At 46.1% G+C, this 23,303-nt stretch overlaps 1 protein-coding gene across 1 annotated transcript; it reads right to left on the reverse strand.

Annotated features, from left to right (window-relative positions):
- Nucleotides 1–1,138: 1,138 nt before the first annotated feature.
- On the reverse strand, nucleotides 1,139–23,097 carry SCAMP5 (secretory carrier membrane protein 5). The gene is made up of 7 exons (XM_055003113.1): nucleotides 23,029–23,097; nucleotides 15,532–15,598; nucleotides 13,735–13,863; nucleotides 10,783–10,939; nucleotides 8,321–8,422; nucleotides 5,979–6,096; nucleotides 1,139–5,187 (listed from the first exon to the last, which is right to left on the reverse strand). Exons 2-7 carry the CDS (start codon nucleotides 15,536–15,538, stop codon nucleotides 4,993–4,995), a joined length of 708 nt encoding a protein of 235 aa, XP_054859088.1. The 5' UTR covers nucleotides 15,539–15,598; nucleotides 23,029–23,097; the 3' UTR covers nucleotides 1,139–4,992.
- Between the last annotated feature and the right edge of the window lie 206 nt (nucleotides 23,098–23,303).

The following is a 23,303-nucleotide window of genomic DNA, read 5'->3' on the forward strand; positions in this document are numbered from 1 at the left end:
GGAAATGTGGGTCCCGTTTCCGAAAATAGCTGCAGCCCGTACGCGCCTGAAGCATTCTGGGAGTTGCAGTTCTCCATTGGACATTTCCTCTCAAGGAAACAGGGGCGGGGGAGGAAAGCATCCCAGAAGTATCCCATTAGTAGCTCTTATTTGCCTTTCCGTTCTCAAACCGAAACTGGGAGGGGGGAAAAAGAAAGGAGAATTTTTGCATAGAGATGCTAAGGCCTAAAGTGACGCTATTAATTCATGGACGACGGCGGATGTATATCTTTCCGGAAGTTGTCACTATGGAATGCTCTAGGTTTTCTTCTTGATGATGCTCGTCGGCCTCCCCCTGGGTTTCCTTGGGATTGTGGGAGTTGTAGTTCTACTGCTGTTCTGTTGTAAAACTTGAGCGGAAGAGGCCTGCCCTGAGCTTACAATGGCTGTGCAGTAGGGTACGGTGGTTAGAGTGTCATACTGCGCCTGGAAATATCTGAGCTCAAACCGCCACACTCGGTCCTATCTTTCCTGAAGCTTCTTGGGCTTGTAAGGTAGCAGCACTCTGTGCGGTTGTCAACCTCCAGGTGGGGACTGGTGATCTCCCAGAATTGCAACTGATCTCCAAGCCTCATATTTTATCCTGGAGAAAACTGCTGCTTTGGAGGGTGGACTCTGGGGTATTATACCCTGCTGAGGTCCCTCCCCAAACTCCACCCGCTTCAGTCTCTCCACACCTCCCAAATCTCCAGGAATTTCCCAACTTAGATCTTACAACCCTACCTGGGGAGGGCCAAGTATGTCACTTTGAGCTTCTTCAAGAAAGAGGGACATACAATCTAAAAAATAAATACTGAACGGCACCCCAAATAAATAATCCCCAATCAAAACAAAAAAGAAGCTTGCAGCCAATGTTTTGGCTAGTAAATTCTATCCCATGCCAACTGCCCCAACACTGAAAACTATGGAAGAATCTCTCCACATCCTCACCTTCTAGAGCCCCTAATTCCCTCCTGCTTATTTCTCTCCATCTTCCTTTCTTCCCCTTTTCCCCCTCCTGCGCACCTCTTCCATGTCCGTACCACTTGCGGTGTGGTGTTACAATACAAGACCACCCAAAGGTACAATCTTTGATAGAACTTTTTTTATTAGTCTCCAGATTGACACAGTTTCATCGGGGACAAACATGGAATGACTAGATAATCACAAGTGGTCCCCATATTTTAAAAGTCCGTTTTCTCTCCCTGCCCCCGTTTTTATATAGAACGTGGTTTTTTGTTTTTTAATTCTGTTGTCAATAAAAGTACACCGACATGATTACTTATGGCACCACAGCTACTCTGGGAGTCTAGGACAAGAAACGCGGAAAAGGATCACCAGGTCTTTTCTGTACAGTGCCAGGGTGGAGTTGAGCGAAGGGCAGATCTCTGTCATGCCAAAAGAAGAGCAAATCCCAAGGGATTCAGTGCAAGCATTCCAAAGTCACCGACCTTTCTTTCTTACAAAGTTAGTCATTGCAAACCTTCTTAACTTACTCCAGCTATGGCGCCAACCGATGAAAGCTACTCAGCCACTGGTGAAAACAGCCCTGCTAATCTAATCCATGCTCATCATCCCCAATGTAGTTGCCACCTTTCCCTGGCTGAGATTCAGGGCTTTCTCAGAGCATCATCTCAGGATCCAGGCTGCTTCCACACAGCTGTTTTGTTACACCCTGGCTCTCCAACTGGAGGCTTTTATTTTTCCAGAGCACCCATCTTGCATTGTTTTACAGTGGTTCTCCTGTATCTTTCCGTAGTTCCCCCAAACCTGCCTGGGTCTGATCATTCCAGAAAGATTGTACTCGGAGTGGGTTTTCCCACTGAGAGGATGGGAAAGTGTGAATTTTTAACTTCCCAAGTTAACACCTTTCCCCCTTTTTCCCCTCTTGCACCTGCCATCACACACTGGGCAAGCTTTTGCTGACATTCTAAATCAATTGTCACTATAGCGTTACGACCCAATAGTGCTATATAGCTACTACAGATTAAAAGCTCTCTGGTGGCATGTGAAATAGCAGACAATCAGGGATACCATGAAAAATCCCCCTATGATTGGGCCATGACAACATGTGGATGCTTTTTAAAAAGCACTGGTAGCCAAAGCAGACAAAAACCTCGGTGTGGAAGTAGATGGAATCAGACTGCATGGATTCCAGACAGTTCAAACAGGGAAACTGAGTCAAGTCAAAGTTTAAACTCCACCTGCTCAAAACAGAAGCCCTGTTTGCAAGTTCACAGTGTACACTTGATTTTTTTAAACGTGCATTTAGTAATTCTTGTGATATATTCAACGCACGTATAGCTGAATGTGTTATACAAATCCCACGTTTATCCAGGGACTGCGTCCTGGTTTTATGTTGAGCAGTTGTTGGCTCTTTCTAATAAACAGATGTACGCATGTACATGAAGGATGCATGTGTGTTTCCTGTAACGTGTGAACAGGGCTTGAATTGGCAGCATCTATCTCTGAGTAGGAAGCACTTTTCTGTTAAAAAATGTGAATCTCACAGAATTCTACACATTAGGCTCAAACACTGAAACAAGGAGATGGATGGATGCTTAAAATAATAAGTTTTAGATTTCCTGCCACAAGCTTTCATGTCTCAGATAGGTAATGCCATTTCTCAGTTCCCAAACAATGGGAGGAAATGTGAATAGGTTAAAAATAATAACCGCACTTGAGGAGTGGGGGAGAGAGCTAGAAGGTAAGAGTAGAACACTGCATAGCTGAATGAAGTCAGAAAGCACCCATCTATGGGATAGTCTGATCCTCACAGGATTATGAAGCTTAATTAGATTATTCGATTAAGTAGTTCCTCCAGGGTAACTAGAGGGCACGCATGAACACACACGAGTACTGCCAAAACAATGAGACGGTTGCTTTGTGATACATACAAAAGTTAAAGTGAACGAGCGCTCTTTCTTGACCAGAGAGCGACATTAAATTCTAAAGGTGGGATCTTAAAGGGTTTTTAGTTAGGTGTGTAAAAGAACAGAGAAGGTGGAAGAAAGCAACAGAATAAAGGAGAGGAGAAGATCGAAACCATTCAAGCAAAGATAAGTTTCCCCTCTCAGTACAGAAACGCTTCCCAGCAACCTGAACATCAAGGGATTCAAGTTGTTTTTTTCTTTATACAACAAGAAATAAATCCTATCTTCGCTTCATTTTTAAAAAAGCTTTGTGGGGCCCTGGTTTGGGTCAGCAAAAGCGATCTAACTCTTCCTTTCCCACGTGGTTTTGCCAGTCAAAACTGTCCTCCCCATTTCTAATGCTGTTATTATCCTCAATAGAAAGATGGACAACCTTTTTTTGTTTTGTTTTCAGAGCTAATAACAGCCAACAAAACCAGAAGGGGAAAAGCATTAGACCCTGTCTCTTCCCTTGCACCCAATCCTGTGCAACTCATATGACTTCTATGAGAATTTTTTTAAATACTGGGAGGATCGCGCGACACAGATCTGTTGGTGCTGATGCAGAAAAAGCATGGATTTTAAAAACAGCAGAGTTAATAGGGATTAAGAAAACGCCATCAGTGGTTTGAGGGGATGATTTCCCACATTACAACACGTGCAGGTGGAAAACTTGCAGTTCAGAAGTTGCTTTCGCTCTGGGCCATCAACCCAGATGTGGGTTTCGCATTCCTCTCATAATGCAGGAAGCAGCCTTAGTGTTTTCTGCCTTCGCTATCCCCCCCAAATACTACAAGGATAAGAGCCTTTTTTGAGGCACCACCCAGTTCAGAAACTCACAGAGTTGCTCCACGCAACAGCATAAGGTAGAAAAGCTGCCTGCCTTAGATTTCCAGCCGGCCAACCTGCCTCTGTTTAAGTGCCAGCCTAGGAGACTCTTCTGCCACACAAAAAGCGTATGGATGCCAGAAGGGTCTCAGAGTTCTGCAGCTTCCTCCATCCAGCAGATATGATGTCCTTGGTGGGCAGATAGGTCTATGCATGGTTCAACTGATCACCTAGGAGCAACTGCAGCTCACCCAGGTGAATAGAAAACTACACAATTGCTAAAGCACTCCTTTTAAAGCTACACTCTACACTCAGCTGGATTTTATATACTCTTTCCCCTGCGCAGCACCAACCTGTCAAGATGCAAGGGATCCAATGAAGAGAACCCACAACGTCAGCTGGGAAATTTAAAAGTGGTTGTTTTGGATGGGAGGAAGACTTGGTTGTAATATGATGAATTTCACACTGCATAGCAGAGGTCTCCACAATAATGCCAGATGAATCATCTCTTTGAAAGTCACACACAATTATCATCTTCCTAGTAAGGACGCTAGAAGGAAAAAATATTATTTTGCTCACAAGCATGTGGTTAAGATGCTCTGTGGACTCCGACATGAGGATGGCAGGTGGGGGAGCGTTGGGCGCCCTTGGCTAGAGGAAGAGCAGGAATTAAGTGCTAATAAGGCAGCCATCCAAAATATCTTAGGCATTGCAACCTCCTGGGACAGGATGAATGAAGCCAAAATCTCACCAAAAGGGCAGCCAACGTGGTTTTCGTTTTTGCTAGCCATTTGGGGGCTGCTCAGTTTCCCCGCCCTCCCTGCCCAACGTAGCTATGAGTACCACCTACCACCACAGTAATTTTAAAAAAACCACCACTGCACACAATTTCACAGAGGGGAAAAAACAGTTCAGCGCACGCACACACGATTACTACAGCACAAACACCATTGTCCTGCAGCTCAAACTCACGGCTTCTTCAAACGGAAAAGGGAGAAAATATATATCATCTCCAAGGATGCGAACCCCGAAAAAGGATCCCGTTCCAAAGTCAAAAGGAGGAGGGAGAATAAATATCTGACACGCCTCCTCCGTCAGGAAAGTTATTATACATCTGGCTCTGCCCTCCCCACCCCAACACAGCGGAATCCACACTCTCTCATACACACACATTCAGTCACACAACAAGCCCTGCTCCAGTTCCTCCCGCCCACCTCAAGCCATAACTCTCCCTTCACATCTCGTTGGGGTAGTTATAGTTGGGTGTGGCCGAATACTGCGTCTCGTGCTGCATCATGGCTCCCTGGGCCGCGCCGACGGCCACATTCTGTGCAGCCTGCTGTACGTGGGGATTCTTCCAAGCGCCCGTTGTCCACTCTTCTTGAGCCTTGCTGAAGCTGCCGCCACTTCCCCGGTAAAATTTATGCACCTGCACAGGAGGGGCAGCAAGAGGAGAGGTGGGAATCAATGCCATCACCCCATTCGGGCTGCATTATTACATTGTATTTTCACTCACACTGTGTAATCCTCTTTGGATCTCAGTGAGAAACATGGAATTATTACTACTATTCTACTATTACTATTACTGCTATTACTACTACTATTGCTGCTGCTGCTGCTACTGCTGCTGCTGCTACTGCTACTACTACTATTGTTGTTATTGTTGTTGTTGTTACTATTATTATTATTATTATACCTGTTCCCTGAGACCCTGAGCAGGGTAGTAGTTAGAGTGTCAGACTAGGATCTGGGAGACCCAGCTTCGAATCCCTGCTCTGCTACAGAACTCACAGGGTGACCCTGGACCAGTCACACACACATTCTCAGCCTAGCCTACCTCACAGGGTTGTTGTGAGGATAAAATGGAGGCGAAGAGAACAACGCAAGCCAATTTGGGTCCCCATTGGGGAGATAGGCTGGTGCGTAATGAAGTAAATAAATCCATTGAACTTTTTCTTATACAGAAGACCATAGCAGAGAAATACCAACATCCAGACCAGAAAACGCTGCCTTTCCCAGTGGAAGACGTGTCCTTATCCCCAAATGAGAAGGGATGGAGAGGAAACGAGGCAATCCAAAGCCCTTCAACAGAGCTTCTGCTACTCTTCATAACAAGAGCAGAGGCCAGGAGGCGTCTCAGGAGTGGCACCACCATCACAAGTGACAGATGCAAGAACCCCTCCATACATGCAAGCCTTTCCCATCTGCAGGGACTCTTACCATGCTGAGGGCAATGAAGGAGAAAACCGACATGGCTGTGAACAAGATGGTGGGGATAAGCATCACAACCGCGGAGCCCACGTTGCTGCCGAAGAAAGAGATGGCTGCGATCCAGCCACTGCAAGGAAAGCAGAAAGGAGGCGTCTGGGCTGTGTACTGTCAATACCCCAAATCATTCCGCCACAATGCAACCTATGTAGGCCTGCCTTTGCATAGTTCTCAGAAACATTTAGGCCATACTGCAGCCACCCAGTTATTGGTGTGGAGTTGATCTCAGGAGCTGAATTGCCTCTGTTTCACTTGGTGGATACCAATGTGTTTCCAGGCACAATTCAGGCTTTGGCTTTTAAAGTCCTAAATAGTGCGGGTCTATCACACCTGCATGTTCTTTTGCCCACAAATGGTTTCTAGTAACTTTGCAAATAAAATCTGTATTGTATGGTGTTTACAGCAGTGAAGCCGATTGGATGAACAGGTATGGAACAATACAGAATGTTTAGTTCCTCAAGGAACTGGGCTGTTTGCAGTCCAGCTGCTGTGAGGGGCATGGAAGGTGTCAGTTTGGCTGAGAATAAAATCTTGCAAAGGACAGGTTGAAGACTGGGTGGGGGGCACAGGAGGGTGTGGAAGCAAAGGGTCAGGGAACCAAGAGGCCAGGAGGCTGAACAGTAGGAAACAGACTGAGAAAGGGAAACCCAGGGAAGCATAGTAGATTGGAACAAAAGGGGAATTGAGGCAAGAAAGCTTCACATCGCTGAAGGTCAGGAGGGGTTATATATATGTGGAAGTAGAAAAGAGCAAGCGTCCAGTAGCACCTATAATATTAACAAACTTAGTGGTACAATATGAGCTTTCGTGCGTCACAGCTCATTTCTTCAGCTCTTTTCTACGGGTACAGACTAACATGGCTACCCATCTTGATTTATATTATGTAGAGTAAGGGAGAAGGTGCCGCATGCTGATGAAGGCAGGATGGTTAAACAAAGTGGCTGCTAAGGCAAGAGATGAAGTCCTAGCAGAATTCTGCCAGAATTCTGCCGGTGACAATTTCTGCAACATGTCCTGGCCGCCCCGGAGAATGACATCTCGGAGACAGAGGAGCCGATATTCACCCCTGATCTGAACTAACCTGTCTGGTCTGTGGCTGCCGGTTTCTGTTCTACAGTGGAAGATGCTGCCAGACTCATAGCCTGCAAGATTCAAGAAGGCTTATGTGTCACTGGCAAACAGGAAATTAACTTGAGAAGGAATTCCATTCTGCTAATTTCCGCAGCAAGGGTCGACATAAGCATTTCGAGTGCATCTTACAGGCTGCAAACAGCTGTCAGTAGATCCATGAATTGCTCTGCGGCTATCTTTAGACCCCCGCCTGTTATTTCTACAGCAGCCAGTTTTCCCTGTTTGTTTTCTCTCACTCGTGGAATAAACCTTTGAACCTGCTTGCACATGAGTGTCAGAGTCCATCCACTCTGCATTACTGGGGCACTCTTTCTGACCCTTGATGTTTGGGAAGTGCTTAGTTCTTTAGATGGCAAACTCTCCACCATTTAAATGGCTAAACTTCATTTTTCATATGATCAGAGCTCTCCTTACTATAGACTGCGGGAAAGGGATTGTGTGTTTTAATTTCAAGGCCTTGCATGCGGGAAACTAGCTTGCAGGGTAAGCTATTATTCTTCTATCTACTCAGCTAGCTTGCTTAGTGTCAGGGGTTTTCATACAGGGGAACTTTTAAACAAGCAGTAAAGAGATACGGCCTCAGCAGGCTATACTGCATGATCAGTCCAATGTAGAGAGCAGGAATTGAGTCCAGTGGCACCTTAGAGACCAACAAGATTTTCAGATTGTAAGCTTTTGAGAGTCAGAGCTCCCTTCTTCAGACATAGGTGAGCTCTGACTCTCAAAACCTTACACCCCGAAAATCTTGTTCATCTCTAAAGTGCCACTGGACTCAAATCCTGCTGTTCTACTGCAGACCAACATGGCTACCCACCTAAAACATCCCAAATGTGGAGAGAGAGTGAGGTATAGCAGTTACGAGTGTTGCACTAGGACCAGAGAGACCTGGGTTAGAATCCCCCCTTGCCATGAAACTTACTAAATGACCTTGGGACAGTCGTTCTTTCTCAGCCTAACCTACCTCACAGGGTTGTTGTTGTTATAAAACAAAAGAGGGGAGAGCCATGTATGCCGCTTGGGAAAGGGTGAGTTAATCATGCACAAGGCAGGTAATAAATGCATGCTGATTTGCTCTCCCTCTCTCTGCTCCAGGAGGAAATCAACAAGTGAGCTGTGCTAAGAGTTAGTGAAAAAAGGGCTCTTCCTTCTGCTTTTACACTTACCAGACCCCCCAGCCAGGGATCCCTACCGCTTGGATAATGCTGATCACCAGTTGAGCCATGAAAGTGAAGAAGAAAGCCATGAAGCTGAAGGAACTGTCTGTCCTGCAGAAGGAAAATTTTAAAAGCTTATCCTTTTATGTTTTTTATGTTGTTTTTATGACACATCATCCAGGAACTCCTTCTCTGCAATCTTGCACTCAAATAGACCTACTTGAACCCGTCTGATTTCAGTGTAGGAGTTCAGCTTATGGTAACTTGCAGTGCAATACTATGCATGTTTACTCAGAAATAAGTCATCCTTTATTCAATGGGTCTTACACCCAGGTAGTGTTCTTAGGACTGTGCCCTAAGTGTAGGTTCTTCCATCACCAGTCTGGCAAAGGTTTTCGGCCGCACCAACTGGCAGGCACCTCTCACGCCAGGAGTGCTTGAGAAGGGTCCAGATCCGGAAAGAGCCATCCCCCCCCCCAAGCAGAAATGGACAGGGATGGTCCAGCTAGGAGGAAAGCCACCCCAAGGGAAAGAGAAGGCAGAGAAAGCAGGTATTTACCGGAGGGATAAAAGGCGCTGAAGCCAAGTGCCGGTGGAAGGTGATGGATAGAATGCCATAAGCAGCTCACGACAAAAACAAAATATATCATACATCGAATAGGTTTTTTTTTTAAAGGAAGGGACTGAAAGGGGCTAGAAGAAAGGTCTCTTTCCCCTTACCCTCTCCATATTGTTTAGACCTTCTTTTTAATTTAGGGAGGTTAGCCTCTCTCTCTCTCCCTTCTCTGAAATTTAACCCCCTCCTTAGCAACCTCCCCAGGCCAAAGAAGGAAAGCGATTAATCTTGCCCTTGCTTCAGTGCTAAAAAGCAATTCCCCCACAATTTAGAAGGGGGGTCTAGGGCCCCTGCCCATACCTTTTCTCAAGGGGGCTCTGAGCTGCCCAGCCGCCCCTCTCCCCACATAAAGGAGGGCTTTAAACTCGCCTACTCCCCTCCAAATTTGCCAGTCTGGGGGTGAAGTTCAGCTCCCTGCCCACACACACACAGCTCCTCAGAGCCAAGCTACAAGTGATGCCTGACACAGGTTGGACACTTGTCAGCTTCCCTCAAGTTTTGATGGGAGATGTAGGCATCCTGGTCTTGCAGCTGTAATGGAAAGCCAAGCTGTAAAACCAGGACGCCTACATTTCCCATCAAAACTTGAGGGAAGCTGACAAGTTTCCAACCTGTGTCAGGCGTCACTTGTAGAGAGGAGACAGCAAGGTCCCACGGTGCTGGTGGAGGCCTCCTCTATGTGCTGGAAATGCAGCTAGCAAATCCATTCAATAATAATAGTAAAAAAAAGAATCTCCAAAGTGGGGGAGGGCATTCCCTCCCAAGGTGTATCCAGGCATGGAGGGGAGGCCTGGCTGCCTCCTGCCCTCCTCCTGAACATCTCAGTTGGAAGCTTCAGTGTTGCAAGGCCAAAGGATTCCTCAGAAAGGAAAGGCACTTTGTAATAAACAAGGTAGAGATGGTCCAAAATGAGCTCCCCTTTGCTAAAACCAGGGCTCAGATGAGATATCCCAATTAATCTTCATTGATCCGATTCTCAATCACGCAATGAGGTATGAACCGCTAGCCCAGCACTATAGATTGGGCCTGTGCCAAACCAAAAAGGACTTTCCAAGGACACGTGAGGCCGGGAAGCCGATGCTCGTTTCCTGTTCTGAAGCTTGGTTTGCAGCCTTCCACCAGGAAACGGGAGATTGTCCCCGAGGCTCCTGCAACATCACATCCCCTCATTTCCTGTCGGAAGAGCTGCCTGAAGGGAGCATAAGGTAACTCAGATGAGGGAGCCATGCTCTTCAGCAGGGGTCCCTGACATGGTGCCCGTGGGCGCAATGGCGCCTGCTGATACTTTTTTTAGACATTGAAAGGGGCCAAGTGAGGCTTTTGCCCAGCAAGGCTTCTGATTGGCCACTGGAGACTTCATTGTCTGCACAGAATTTTTAAAAAATATTGCTTCAGTAGCCCTTGGTGAAACACAAGAATTGTGTGACTGAAGGTAAGCTGCAGTGGCCATTGTATGGCAGGCTCCACTTCCTATGGCAACCGTTCTGTGGTTAGCTCCACTTCCTGTGGCAGCCATTTTGTGGCTGAGCCCACCACACTATGTCAGAATTCCCAAGGTCCCTACAGGCTCAACAGGTTTGGGGACCCCTGCTCTATAGCAACTCCTATCAAGACTTCACAGAAGTCATTGCAACATCACAAGAGCCTCTGGGGCAACCTCTCAGTTCCAAGTGGAAGCAGATGGAGGTTGTCTCAGGTCCCCAAAGGACCCTCTGTTCCACTGCAGACTTTGGTAGGGATCCCACCATGCTGATTCCTGGAGTGTCCCAGGATTCCCCAGCCAGAGGAGGTCCAGTAAGCAAAAGGAGCTCGTAAAAGGGTGGAAGGAAGGGATGTGACGGCGCCTGGCACTCACTTGAAGGCTTTGTAAATGGGTCTGAACCAGCAGACATAAGAGCAGGGCGTAAAGAGAATGAGCCAGAGAATAGCCAGTCCAAAGTTAACCGCTCCGCCGCCGCCAATCATCCATGCCAGGCAGCCAATCAGATTCACTGCCAAGGTGATGCTGTTCACTGCAAACACACACAGAGAAAGAAAGACAGCTAGGAGGGGCCAGAGTGGCAGGTCAACACCGCATGCAGAGTGCCAGAGAAGACCCTTCCGGGATGAAAGCACTGAGATCGAATCCCAAACTAACCTCTCCTTTTCTCCCTCTCCGCATTTTCTAAGTGATGTTTCTCAAATTCCTCCCCCCCCCCAGAGTTCCAGGACTCCGTGCAGCCAGCAAGCAAACACTCGAACAGAGTCCGGCAGCCTGATTTAATGGGTTCCAGTCCCCACTGTGCTGTCCTAAGGGTTGGTAGGTGAGTGGGATTTGAGCTTGCATTGCTTTTACTTGGGCAGTTTGAGAATGTGTTAAATTCTCATCAGCCCCCTGGATAGTTTTTGCTGAAATGCAGGGCGTATGTGTGCCAATCCAATAAATAAAAAAGGTCCTTCTTAAAGAAAACACAGATTTATTAAGGGAAAGGCTGAGGTTAAAAGTCCACACTTTTGGAAGTAGTCAGTGGGACTAGGGCCAAAGTCAAGGGCCGGCATAGCTGCGCATCTGCCGAGGTCCACAACCTGGCAGAGGGCCCACCACCAGCCAGAGATGGGTGGCTCACATCCCCTGCTCTCCTCTGTCCTGTCTGAAGGAGACAGGGGTGTGCAAGCCTTCCTTGCTTCTTTAAGCTCCAGTTTTCATCCAGGAGGGCATATGAGTCTGCGTGTGTGCAAGATGGAGCAGGGAAGTTGCTTAGTAGAAAGACATAGGAGGCTATCTTGGCCAATCTCCCCCTCCCCAATATTTCGGAAATTGCTAATGCGTGCGGTTCCCTCTGTGTCATCTGACCTTGTATTTCTGTTTTGTTCTCCTTTAGGAATTTGGAAGCACCGTCCTAGGAAGAGATGTGCCTTTCTAAGCCCATCGCTACTGATGGATATGCTTTTTTAATTGCATTTTTTGATTTTCAATTTTTTTCTGTGCTATCTTCTCATTTGATCAGGGCTGTTTTATATCAAACGGTGCTTTGAAAAAGGTATCTTGTAAATAAACCTTTTTTAAAAAGCAAGCCCTGCTGACTCAGCAAGACCTGCATCTAAGTAAACTTACTTCGGGGCTGAGCAAAGAAGTCAAAAACAGGCTAGAATCCAAATGGTGATAAGCATGCAAATTAACCAGGCTTGTCATTTTTGTGACTGCAAGTTCCCGTTATCAAGAAAGCAAGTGCCCATTAAAAGCACCTCTCCACAACTTCCTGCCAAGCTTCCTCCATAATGCCCTTAATCTGAGCCAAGAGAAATTCTGTCCAAGTATCAGAGCAACAGCAGGGTCTGCAGAGAGAATTCAAACTCACAGGGCAAAATGCCCTGATCTGCAAACCCTTGTCCAAAATCTGATGTCTTCTACTGACACAGCTGGGTTCTTCTTGGCTGCAAACTAAACAGTGCTCCCCCTGAACTCTGAATATGTTTTTCTGTAATCACCGGAAGGGCCTCTCTGAACAGCTTGGAGTGAGCAGAAATTTAATCCCAGGAAGTTAAATTGATGAAGGACTTTTGTGTGTACACACGTCAAGAAGAAAAGAAGGAAACCTGCTAATGACTGGACGAGAGCAGTGAGACAAAGATGTAGCAAGAATGCACGTAAAATGCAAGGAGTTTTTGGGAGTCCCACAGGCACTTCTTTAGATAAGGGAGAAGCTAAAGAGGCTCTCAGTGGCTGAAAACATGGCAGTTTATGAGCTAAACTAGCCCCAGGGAGTCCCACAAACCATGAGAGATGAATGAATTAAAAAGTGATTGAGTAATAAAATTGGGGCTTGTCCCGGAACCTGTGCCACATGCTATTTCTGCACATCTGTACCATGTGGTGCAAAATGCCTGGGCTGAAATGTCAGCCAGTTCTGAGCAAAGGAGCAACCCCCACAGACGCTCCCCATGCCCTCCTTGCTGTCAGTGGATCAGTGGGGAAAACTGGGGGATACAACGATGTTGTGTAATGAGCGATGTCACTTCCAGGTGAAGACCTCCAAGTAATGTCACCATGTCAAGCAACTCTCTAGGAATTCCCCCAATCTCTATGGTCTTTACCACAGAGAAGGGAAATTCCTATAGTGTTGCATGGCAACACTATGCCCCACCCTCAAACCAGTTGCTATTGCCTGATGCAAGTCAGGCAATCTAGGGTCCACCCCTGCAGACTCAGCTTACACCAATGAGCCGTGGCTTAAGGTTCAGGGCAGCGGTTGGATGCTGATTATGTGAATGAGCATAGAGTTAGAAATGCCAGAGTAACACCCCTCTCCTTGGCTTCCAGTTTGATTTGGAAAAGCCATTCATCTTTGCCTGATTTGCCTTTGGGGAAAGCTTGATCCTATTCTCAGCAGGAAAATAAATTGGCATGATATGGTGTGTGGGGCTGGCCACAATGGGGGGTGAGACTGTTAATCTGACAGCGCAAGGGAGCCGTCACACATTTTTGATGAAACGCCTACAGGCTGCAGAGACAGAAATGGAGGTCTGTGGTCCCGGTGGGCATAGGGAGGCTGTTTGGGGTAAGCCAAACCCACTTTTCCATTGAATTTGGACTCCATCTCTGGATTCAGCTCCAGAGAAATGCATGCAAGAAATAAATTGCACAGGCAACAAAATCCAAACTCTAAAGGAGGAACAAATAATCTCCATGCCACTGCTCTTGTCCATCCATTAGTAATGATTAGAAGCAACATGGAGAGGGAGGAAGAGACAGGAATCTCTTATCCCTTCCTTCCTGCTCGTGCTCCCAGGCGAATGTGCCCCTCCACCCTCCAAAGCCTCAACTCACGCATCCAGAGGTAGTAAAGACGTTTGACCATGGTTCGATGCTGGGGAGGGATTTCCCCATCAAAATCCTGGTAGAAACATGGCTTTAAGGGGATGAATCCAGGCAGAGGAGGGAAATTGTTCACTTTTTCTGTAAGGAAGAGAAGAGATCATTTTTCCCCCTCCCTGTCTGTCACTCCCAAACAAAAACACTAGTACTCAGTATTTATACCAAGACAGTTTGCCCAAATAGAAGAAATCTAATTGGATTAATCACATGCATTTTAGCCAATTAATGACACTGATTCAATATGCATAGATTTGCAGATGTAAACACGTGCCTTCTCCAGGAGAAAAAACCTCCAAAGTTCCTTTATCTTTAGACGACGCAGGTATGCCTCATAACAGGCACCAGCTCAGAAGAAGCATTCCTTCCCAAGTGAGAGGGGAAAGCCTCTTCCAAGCAGATATCTGTTGACTTGTAAGTTACTTAACTTTAAAGAAGGAACATTTTTTTAATAATAAAAATCAAGGCCATCCTTTTATGCGCCCCAAAGGTTTTTAATCTATTCATCAATGGAACAGTGCAACTCTAATTTTTTCCTAACCGAGCAAAACACTTGCTATACATTTTCTCTCTTACAACACGTTTAGGAGAGTCCGCTGCAGCATTTTCTGTCCACCATATAGAGGACGGAGATACAAATCCTAGGTTTGGAAGGGATCTTGGTGGCTATGTAGTCCAACCCCCTACTCAGTGCAGGGAACCCCTGACAGATGGCTGCCTTGTCTCCAGCAAGGGAGAGTCCACCAACTATGTTGGAAGAAATATCTCATGCACACAGAAAAGTCAGTGGAAATACAATCACTTAGCATGAGCAAACAGCAAGGAGTAATTTTAGCACCTGCTTATGCAAGGTGTGTTGCGCATGTGGAAATCTTCCAAGGGATCCATTCCCAAAATCCTTGATCTTGGCCAGCAGTTACTGACAGAGTTTGGCCTCAAATATATCACCATGACACATGAACAAGTCTGAGAATGAAGTAGATTCAGGAGTATTGTCGAAGGCTGTCACGGCTGGAGAACGATGGTTGTTGTGGATTTTCAGGGCTGTATAGCTGTGGTCTTGGCATTGTAGTTCCTGATGTTTCACCAGCAGCAGTGACTGGCATCTTCAGAGGTGTAGCACCAAAAGACAGAGATCTCTCAGTGTCATACTGTGGAGAAGATGTTAGCAGGTATTTTATATCTACTCAGGGTGTGGAATGCTAATGGAATGCTAATGCTTCACTGTGTCCTGAGGAGGTTCTTTTGCATATGGATTGGTGCTTGATATGCTAATCTTATCTGCAGGGCTATTGTAAGATGTAGAGTATTTTGTTAGCCTGATGTTTTTCAGGACTGGAAACCATGCTGTATTCATTCTTAAAGTCTCTTCTTTCCTGTTGAAGTTGTGCTTATGCTTATGAATTTCAAAGGCTTCCCTGTGCACAGCATTCCATTAGCATTCCACACCCTGAGAAACTCTTACAGGATGACTCAGCCCAAACCCACCTGCCTGAGTAGATATAAATTACCTGCTAACATCTTCTCCACAGTTTGACACTGAGAGATCTCTGTCTTTCGGTGCTACACCTCTGAAGATGCCAGTCACAGCTGCTGGCGAAACATCAGGAACTACAATGCCAAGACCATGGCAATACAGCCCGGAAAATCCACAACAACCATAGATTCAGGAGCTTATCCCAGGGTAAGTATGGGTGCAACCTGGCCTGGCTGAAAGCAATGGCCCCTTACACAAGGAAAGAACTGTCCTACCTCCCATGGCGGCTCTTGCTTTTTATGCCACAGCCTGACAGAAGAACCCTTCACAGCACCACCAAAGCTGAAAGAGAACAGGAGAAAGCTGTTAGGTTAAAAGGAAATGGAGTTCTTTTAAAAAGTACAGGAAACAAGCACATTCATTTTCCGCTTAACTTTCCTGCTTCTAACAGCTGGACCATAACCCACATACAACAGTTCAGTCTTAATTCAGGTTTGAAAGAAAAATGAGCCCCCCTTGGAATTATGCCGGCCTGCCTACTGCGTTCCAGTCCTAGAACTGGGAAAGCGTGTGCTGAAGTCCACACAAAATCTTCCTACCAGTCTCCAAGCACAACTGATCTTTGCCAGTTTCCAAGGTCTCAAGCCTGTGTTCCTACCAGAGATGTGTTTTTTTTAAAAAAAAAAAATCCTAGCAACATGGGATAGCCATCATTTGGCTCTGGCACTTTCTGGCTGACCTACATCTGACCTCCGATAACCCTTTTGTGCCATATTCCAGAGAAAGGGATCAGCCATCCTTGGAAAAGGACCGGAACAGCCACACGAGAGGAGTCAGCTCAACTTCCAAGAGTCAGGCAGGCAGGCAGCCCTTGTGGGAGTTTTGGGCTTCACTGTGTGCTTTCCAGGAGATGAGTCAGAGAAAGCAAGAGATTCAGGCATTAATAGCCAAATGAAACACACACAGCAGGACCCACTTGGGGGAACAAGTCTTTCTTTGCTGTATTGATTAGCTAGTTGTTTGGTTTCTTTCCCCCAGGTTTCAGAGACGGCGAAACCAGCTTTCCCAGCTTCACTAAAATGAGGAGGGAAGACAGGCAGATAGGAACCATCCAGCCCAAATCCACTCCCACCCCCCTCAAGGACACATTACAAAATGGTCCCCCAGCCTCCCATCAAAAATGAAAACACAAAAGGGCACTCTAGACAAGGCAACTATTTATACAGGAAGTTCCACCGTAGTGTAACAGAATGGATCAGGAATGCATTTTCCATGAGGTTAAAAGGTACCTAAGTATATGGTTGCAAACGAAAAAATAGGAGACAGAATCGGGTATTGGCAAGCTCTTTTTTCATTTTCATTTGTGTGCGGATTTTTAATATAAACGTAATATAAAGCATTATTGCTATCCAAAACCATTTCTGTGAACCAATTTCAGCAGTTCAACTTAAGTAAATTTCTTATTGATGGCAACTATATGGAGTCTAACATTTTTATCATACAGTAGATTCCATCCATTCACTATACTTTTCTAACTAAGTTGTCCTACATGCAAGTACATGTTTTTACTGTTGTCTGTCTTCTGTGCTGTTCCTGTAAGTTTGCTATTAAAATACAATCAAAAAATAGGAGACAGAATCGGGTATTGGCAAGCTCTTTTTTCATTTTCATTTGTGTGCGGATTTTTAATATAAACGTAATATAAAGCATTATTGCTATCCAAAACCATTTCTGTGAACCAATTTCAGCAGTTCAACTTAAGTAAATTTCTTATTGATGGCAACTATATGGAGTCTAACATTTTTATCATACAGTAGATTCCATCCATTCACTATACTTTTCTAACTAAGTTGTCCTACATGCAAGTACATGTTTTTACTGTTGTCTGTCTTCTGTGCTGTTCCTGTAAGTTTGCTATTAAAATACATGAAATAAAAAAGGAATGCATTTTTATAAAGGGTTGATGCTTATTGCACTGTTTATCATACGTAGTGTCTTGCTCTTTCTATATAGTCCTCTCTCATTGTTTCAGGCTTCTGTGATCCCAGTCCTATTACACTGCTTATTAGATATCTCGTTCTATTAATTGCATTGACTTACCCTGTGTAATATGCCTCAAGTCTCAGCGAGAAAGGTGGACTATCAATAATGCAAGTAAATAAATAGATTTCATTCTTTGCGCTGTTTATGGTTTGTCACATCTTACACTTCTTTTATGGTTTGCATTTGTGTCTAACTTTGTAATTCTACTTTTATTGCATTGTTTAGTGGAGGTCTAATGGTTGTAATTCACCTCAAGCCTTAGCAAGAAAGACGGGCGACAAAAAAGGAAATGAAATCAATCAGTACTGATGATACATGTGTATGATGCTCAGATTTCAGGCATGCATTCCATTAGATTTTTGTTTCTGATGGCTGCCAACCAGCTCCTTAATGCTAGGTTTAATTCCTATTTGCTGTGTGTCACTATTTGAGGGCTGGGGGAGGGGGTTAAAATCTGACCCTCAGGGTGGGATGAGCAATTTAAAACAACTCTCCTCCACTGGTTGTCAGTGTAAGGGGGAAGAAAAAGCTGCCGCAAACCCCAAATGTCCTCAACAAGTCTGAATGCCCCCTAAGATTCGGAGACCACTCATGAGCAGAGACCTAAATAGCCTGATCTTGTCAGATCTCAGAAGCTAAGCAGGGTCGGCCTTGGTTAGTAACTGGATGGGAGACTTCCAATGAAGACCAGGGCTGCAGAAGCAGCCAATGGCAAACCTCCTCTGTTAATCTCTTGCTCTGAAACCCTCAGCAGGGGTCCCATAAGCCAGCTATGACTTGACGGCACTCTCTACCATGAAAAGAATATACTGATAATACAGGGCAAAAGACCCTGGTTGTAGAAGGGATAGGACAAAAACAGCCCTGACCTGGATAGTGCAGGCAAGCCCAATCTTATCAGATCTCAGAAGCTAAGCTGGGTCGGCCTTGGTTAATAATTGGATGGAAGACCTCCAACAAAGACCAGGTTTGCAGAGGCAGGCAATGTCTCTTGCCATGAAAACCCCACCAGGGGTTGCCATAAGTCATCTATGACTTGACAGCACCCTCCACCACCATCACTGGCATGGTAGCTTTCTCCTTAGAACCATACAATCAAAACCAAAGCTTCTTTTAATTACTAGGCTGCATCCAGACTAAAGTGGCAATTTACACTAATTCCCCCTTACCGCCCCATGTCATTGATCAGGGTCCCCCTTATCCCCCAGGGGCAGCATTTTATGGAGATCAGTGGACTGCAGTAGTGTTGAGGTGGGTGCCGGAGAGGTAGAAAGCACAAATCTTTCCCTATTTTAAAAGTAAAAGTACTAAAGACACAATGCAATATGTCCATGTAGTGTGGGAACAGTATTTAGCCCAATAGTCATTTTAAAGATAACTGTATTGCATCAAGGCTAAAGTACACTGATTGTCTCACCATAGTCAGTCACAGAGAAAAACCAAAATAGTGATAAATGCATGTCCTTATAAGTCCAACTGACTGAAATGGAACATATTTCCAATTAAGATCTCTTACAAATCAGTCCCAGTTCTGACATCAACAGTGGCATTTACAAGCGTGAAAACACACCCACTGCTTTTCTGGAAGCTAACTAGGCAGCAGCGTCTTCATGTTTTATCAAGAGATCTGACCATCTTGTCATAAATGGAACCACAAAATCTGTCTTCAAGTGGCCAGATTTTAAAACACCAATCTAGTCTAAGAACCGGGGGGGGGGGGTGTCAATTCCTACAGACTGATGTCAAATCTCTACATACTCCTTAAGTCTAGTACCTAGGTTTTTTTGATAACCCTGCCCCTAAACAATTTATTGTGCCCCATAATGAGGCTGATCCCAAACTCTAGGAGCCACAAATCTAAGCAAGATTCTACACGAGTATTTTCTTAAGGGTATCTCATCCTCATCTTTTATCAGGTAGCCGGCTCAAGGTTGACTCAGCCTTTCATCCTTCTGAGGTCGGTAAAATAAGTACCCAGTTTCCTGGGGGTAAAGTGTAGATGACTGGGGAAGGCAATGGCAAACCACCCTGTAAAAAGTCTGCCAAGAAAACGTCGTGATGTGACGTCCCCCCATGAGTCAGTAAACCTTTATGTTTATCTCATCCTCAGTTTATAAGTTATTAAGAAACACTTGCTCCCAGATATTTCAGCTTACAGGAGAGCCATTGGAAGAGTGGTAAAGTTTGGAAAGAGGCAGGATGGAGCTTCCCAACTTTGCTGAGCTTGTGTGTACTTCTAGAGCTTCAAGGATGTCAGGTGGTGAGAGAGACATTTCTTTGCCCGAGATCCTTGAGAGCCCCTGGCCGTCAGAGCGCACTATACCAAGCCAAAAGGGTCAGAGGTCAGAAGTGGCTTCAGAGGTTTCCTAAAGGATTGTCTTTCTGAAGTAGCCAGATCTCATTTCAGTGGGACACCTGCCCAACCACACATGGGAGGGCACAGAGACCGTAGGATGAAGCATAGAATATATCTGATAATCTCCAGCAATGTTGTTATAATTGAACCACAACCTCAGCGCTTCCTACAAATATGTGTTCTTCCTCCCCTGAAATGAGACACAGGTAGTCCCAGTGGATTTACTTTATTTTATTTTTCCTTTATACACTTACCTTTCTTACCGAGACTGAAGGTGGGCTACAAAATTAGAAAAACTATGCAATAAAACAGTGTAAGACATCCCCGTAAAGCAGCGCAACAGTTGGATTACAAATATAAAGAAACAATGGAGTACAACCAAGACCGTACAAATGCTATGCAATGAACTCCAACTCTATTACCTTTATGGAAGTCACTTTTCTACAGAATTCTATTTTACTACTATCCCGTTCCCTTTATAAAAATGCTCTCTCGAACCATTCCATTTTACACTTTTTGCAGAACAACAGAACGGTGGGAGCCTTTCCTGACCAGGCCATTCCTGAACAGGCCATTCCACCAGGTGAGAGCTACAACAGAGAATGCGCAAATACATTTTTGATCTTACCCCTTTGGGAGGTGGCATCTCTCTGGCTCAAACCCATCGATAGCCACCTCCACTTGTTTGGATATGCCATAACGATGGCCCCCACTACGGGACACAATCCAGCAATCACCTTCACTCACGCTAATTGTCACTCCTACTGCTGTGAGGATATTGACATATGAGAAATGCAATCTACTCTTTTATGTTCCTTTTCAAAGGCTGAAAGAGAAATGAAGGCCACAAGCACTTCCCTCTAGAGAAGCAAGCATTTTTTCCCAGTGCCACTGTAAAAGAAATATCCCAATGGCGTTGAAGAAGCTAGAAAAGAGAAGGAAAAAACATGGCGGTAGGGAGTCACCCTAGCATGCATGCCACCAAAAGCTGAGCTTCACAGATTAGGAAGACGCATCCCCCCTGCAGGGGACAGACAGTCACAATTTCAGCTTGGGAAGTGAAAACGCGGACTCTGCTACTGTATCCGACACCTAGTTCACGTGGGCATGAGAACGAGGTGTTCGGACACTGACTGAGTTTCATCTCTCACAGAGACTCCCAAGGGAGTACAAATCACTCTAAGCATCCCACCGCTGGAGGGAAGAGCTAACTCAAAATAGCTGCTCTCTTGGATGACACCAATGGCCCATCTAGTCCAGCATCCTGGGTCATACAGCAACCAATGGGATACCCACAGGAGGTTCACAAGCAGGTGTATGGAAACCAATGTCTCTCTTTGCAATTGCCTCCTAACAACTGGAATGCAGAGGTACACAGCACCTGAACACAGAGGTTGTATTCATTCATTCATTCATTCATTCATTCATTCATTCATTCATTCATTCAACTTATACACTGCCTCTCCACTATGTCTGGTGCTCAAGGTGGATTACAACATATATATATGTTGTATATATGTCTGGTGCTCAAGGTGGATTACAACATGTGTGTGTGTGTGTGTAAAGGACAAATGTTAAAATCAGTAATACAATATTAAAATAAAATGCAGACATGAAAAACCAATAACATAATAAAATACAAACATTAAAACCCACAGTAGAATACAAACATGAAAACCCACACATCTAAAAGAACGGCACCATCTCTAAATCCTACTCATGTCTTTTCCTCTTTTTTTGAAGAGCTTGGGAGAACATGAAAGCTTGCGCACCATTCAGTTATTTGGTGTATCCTAATCAAAGGTAGACTGTATTGTGGTTGGCCACCATTGAAGGACCTGTCCTCCGTAAATTTGTCTAATCCCCATTTAAGGACACCTACCCTAGATGCCGTCATAACATCCTATGGCAGTGAGTTCCGTAGGTTAATTACGCATTGCTTTAACAAGTAGTTTCATTCCTTCGTCTTAAATTAACTATCAGTTCTCAAGGTACCTTCCAAGTTCTAGTTTTTGAGGAGAAGGAGAAATGTTCTTTCCTCACTTTCTCTAGACAGTGCTTAGTTTTTTATAAACTGTAATAATTTCTTCCCATTCATCTTTTTTGTAAACTAAAATTCCTGAACTCTTTAGCCCTTTCTTATAGGGAAAGCGCTTCTATCTCTTGGTCATTTGAGCTGCACTTTTTCTAGTTCTTCATTACCCTTTTTCCTTCCTTAAAAAAAAGATATAATGACCAGGACTATACCAACCACAGCTCTATATAAGGGCATTACAATACCACCCATTTCATTATAGGGGTCACTGCCTGTGGAAAGAGTATATGGGTCAGGCACCCAATGAGACTGGAAAGTGTATGGCTATTGAACGGGGAAAGGACACCGCCGAAGGGTGGATACCAAATTAGATTATGCTCACAGCAGTCCACTGGTGATGTCACTTTCCCCACATTTTTGCACACACAAGCAAGGGATGGGGGGAGTCAATGAGAGGTTTGCTTTAAGCACATCCAGAGAAAGCAATGCTGACCCATGGGTGCCACAGACCCGTGTCTGTGGGTCAGCATCGCAGCCTGCCAAGAGCCCGTGCTAAACACTCCAAGCCAGCGAACAGAAGGCCTCAACTAGCCGGCGGGTGACCTCTTTTAGAGCCTATCCGGGCTTTGGAGGATGGAAGGAGGGGAGGCGGTGGGCATGGCCACGGGTGAGCGTGCGTGCGTGCGTGCCTGCGGGGAAAGGGAAAGGAACCAAATATACCCCCCCTTTACCCCCGAGCGCACAGGGGCCGAATCTGCAGACTCGCCGTGCAATTTCTGCAGGGAGGGGGGAGCTGGGGAAGGGGTTGGTTTGGGGAGAAGGCTGTTTTTTGGCACGGATTCTCTGCCCGTAGATCTAAAGACCACATTGCACGTCCGTAAGGGGACTGGATATAGCCCACCCCTGCATCGCTGTAGGTCGTTGCACATCCAGGGGTGGAGGGGACTGGATCTAGCCCACCTCTGCTTCGCCGGAGGACTAAAGGCCACATTGCACGTCCCGGGGAGAAGGGGATACAGCACACCTCTCCTTCGCCCTAGGCAACAGTGCACGTCCCGGAGGGCCTGGCTGTAATCCACCACCGTCTTGCCGTAGGTCTAAAGGCCACATTGCACAGCCGTGGGGAGGGCCTGGATCGAGCCCACCCTGCCTAACTAACTGAGAGGCTGGGGTGCGGGAGGATTCCTTCCCGGACGACTGTCCAGAGTCCTGAAAGGGACCAGGCGGTGCAGGGGACGGGCAGCGGGGCGCAAGGGGGTCTCCTTGGAGCAGGGAAAGACCCCTTTGGGAGAGGGGGACCGTTCCGGCCTCTGCCCCCCGCCCCGGCCCCGCACTCACCGCTCCGCAGCCCCGATCCGCGGGCCCCGCAACCCCGTCCCCGGATCCGTCCCGCAGCGCCCACCGGCGCCTCCTGCCGCAGCGGCCGCAGCTCTCGCGAGGCTCCGGCGGCTCCGGCAGAGGCGGGGCGAGGCGGGGCCGGAGGAGCGGAGACGCTGTCCAGGGTGCTGAAAGAGGCCCGGAGCGCGGGCGGGGCGCGCAAAAGCGAGGAGGGCGCAACGGTTCGGGGTGAACGCGGGACAGAGTCACACCGGTGGGCAGTTTAAACGTGGCCC

The sequence above is a fragment of the Eublepharis macularius genome, chromosome 18 (assembly GCF_028583425.1).
Source record: "Eublepharis macularius isolate TG4126 chromosome 18, MPM_Emac_v1.0, whole genome shotgun sequence".
Classification (NCBI taxonomy): Eukaryota; Metazoa; Chordata; class Lepidosauria; order Squamata; family Eublepharidae; genus Eublepharis; species Eublepharis macularius.

Excerpts from the sequence above, each read along its gene's own strand:
- SCAMP5 (XM_055003113.1), bottom strand. Across the intron at positions 8,423-10,782 it reads CCCATTTACAAAGCCTTCAA|GACAGACAGTTCCTTCAGCT; the intron begins GTGAGTGCCAGG and ends TTCCTTCTGCAG. Across the intron at positions 6,097-8,320 it reads ATCCCTGGCTGGGGGGTCTG|TGGCTGGATCGCAGCCATCT; the intron begins GTAAGTGTAAAA and ends CTTTCCTTGCAG.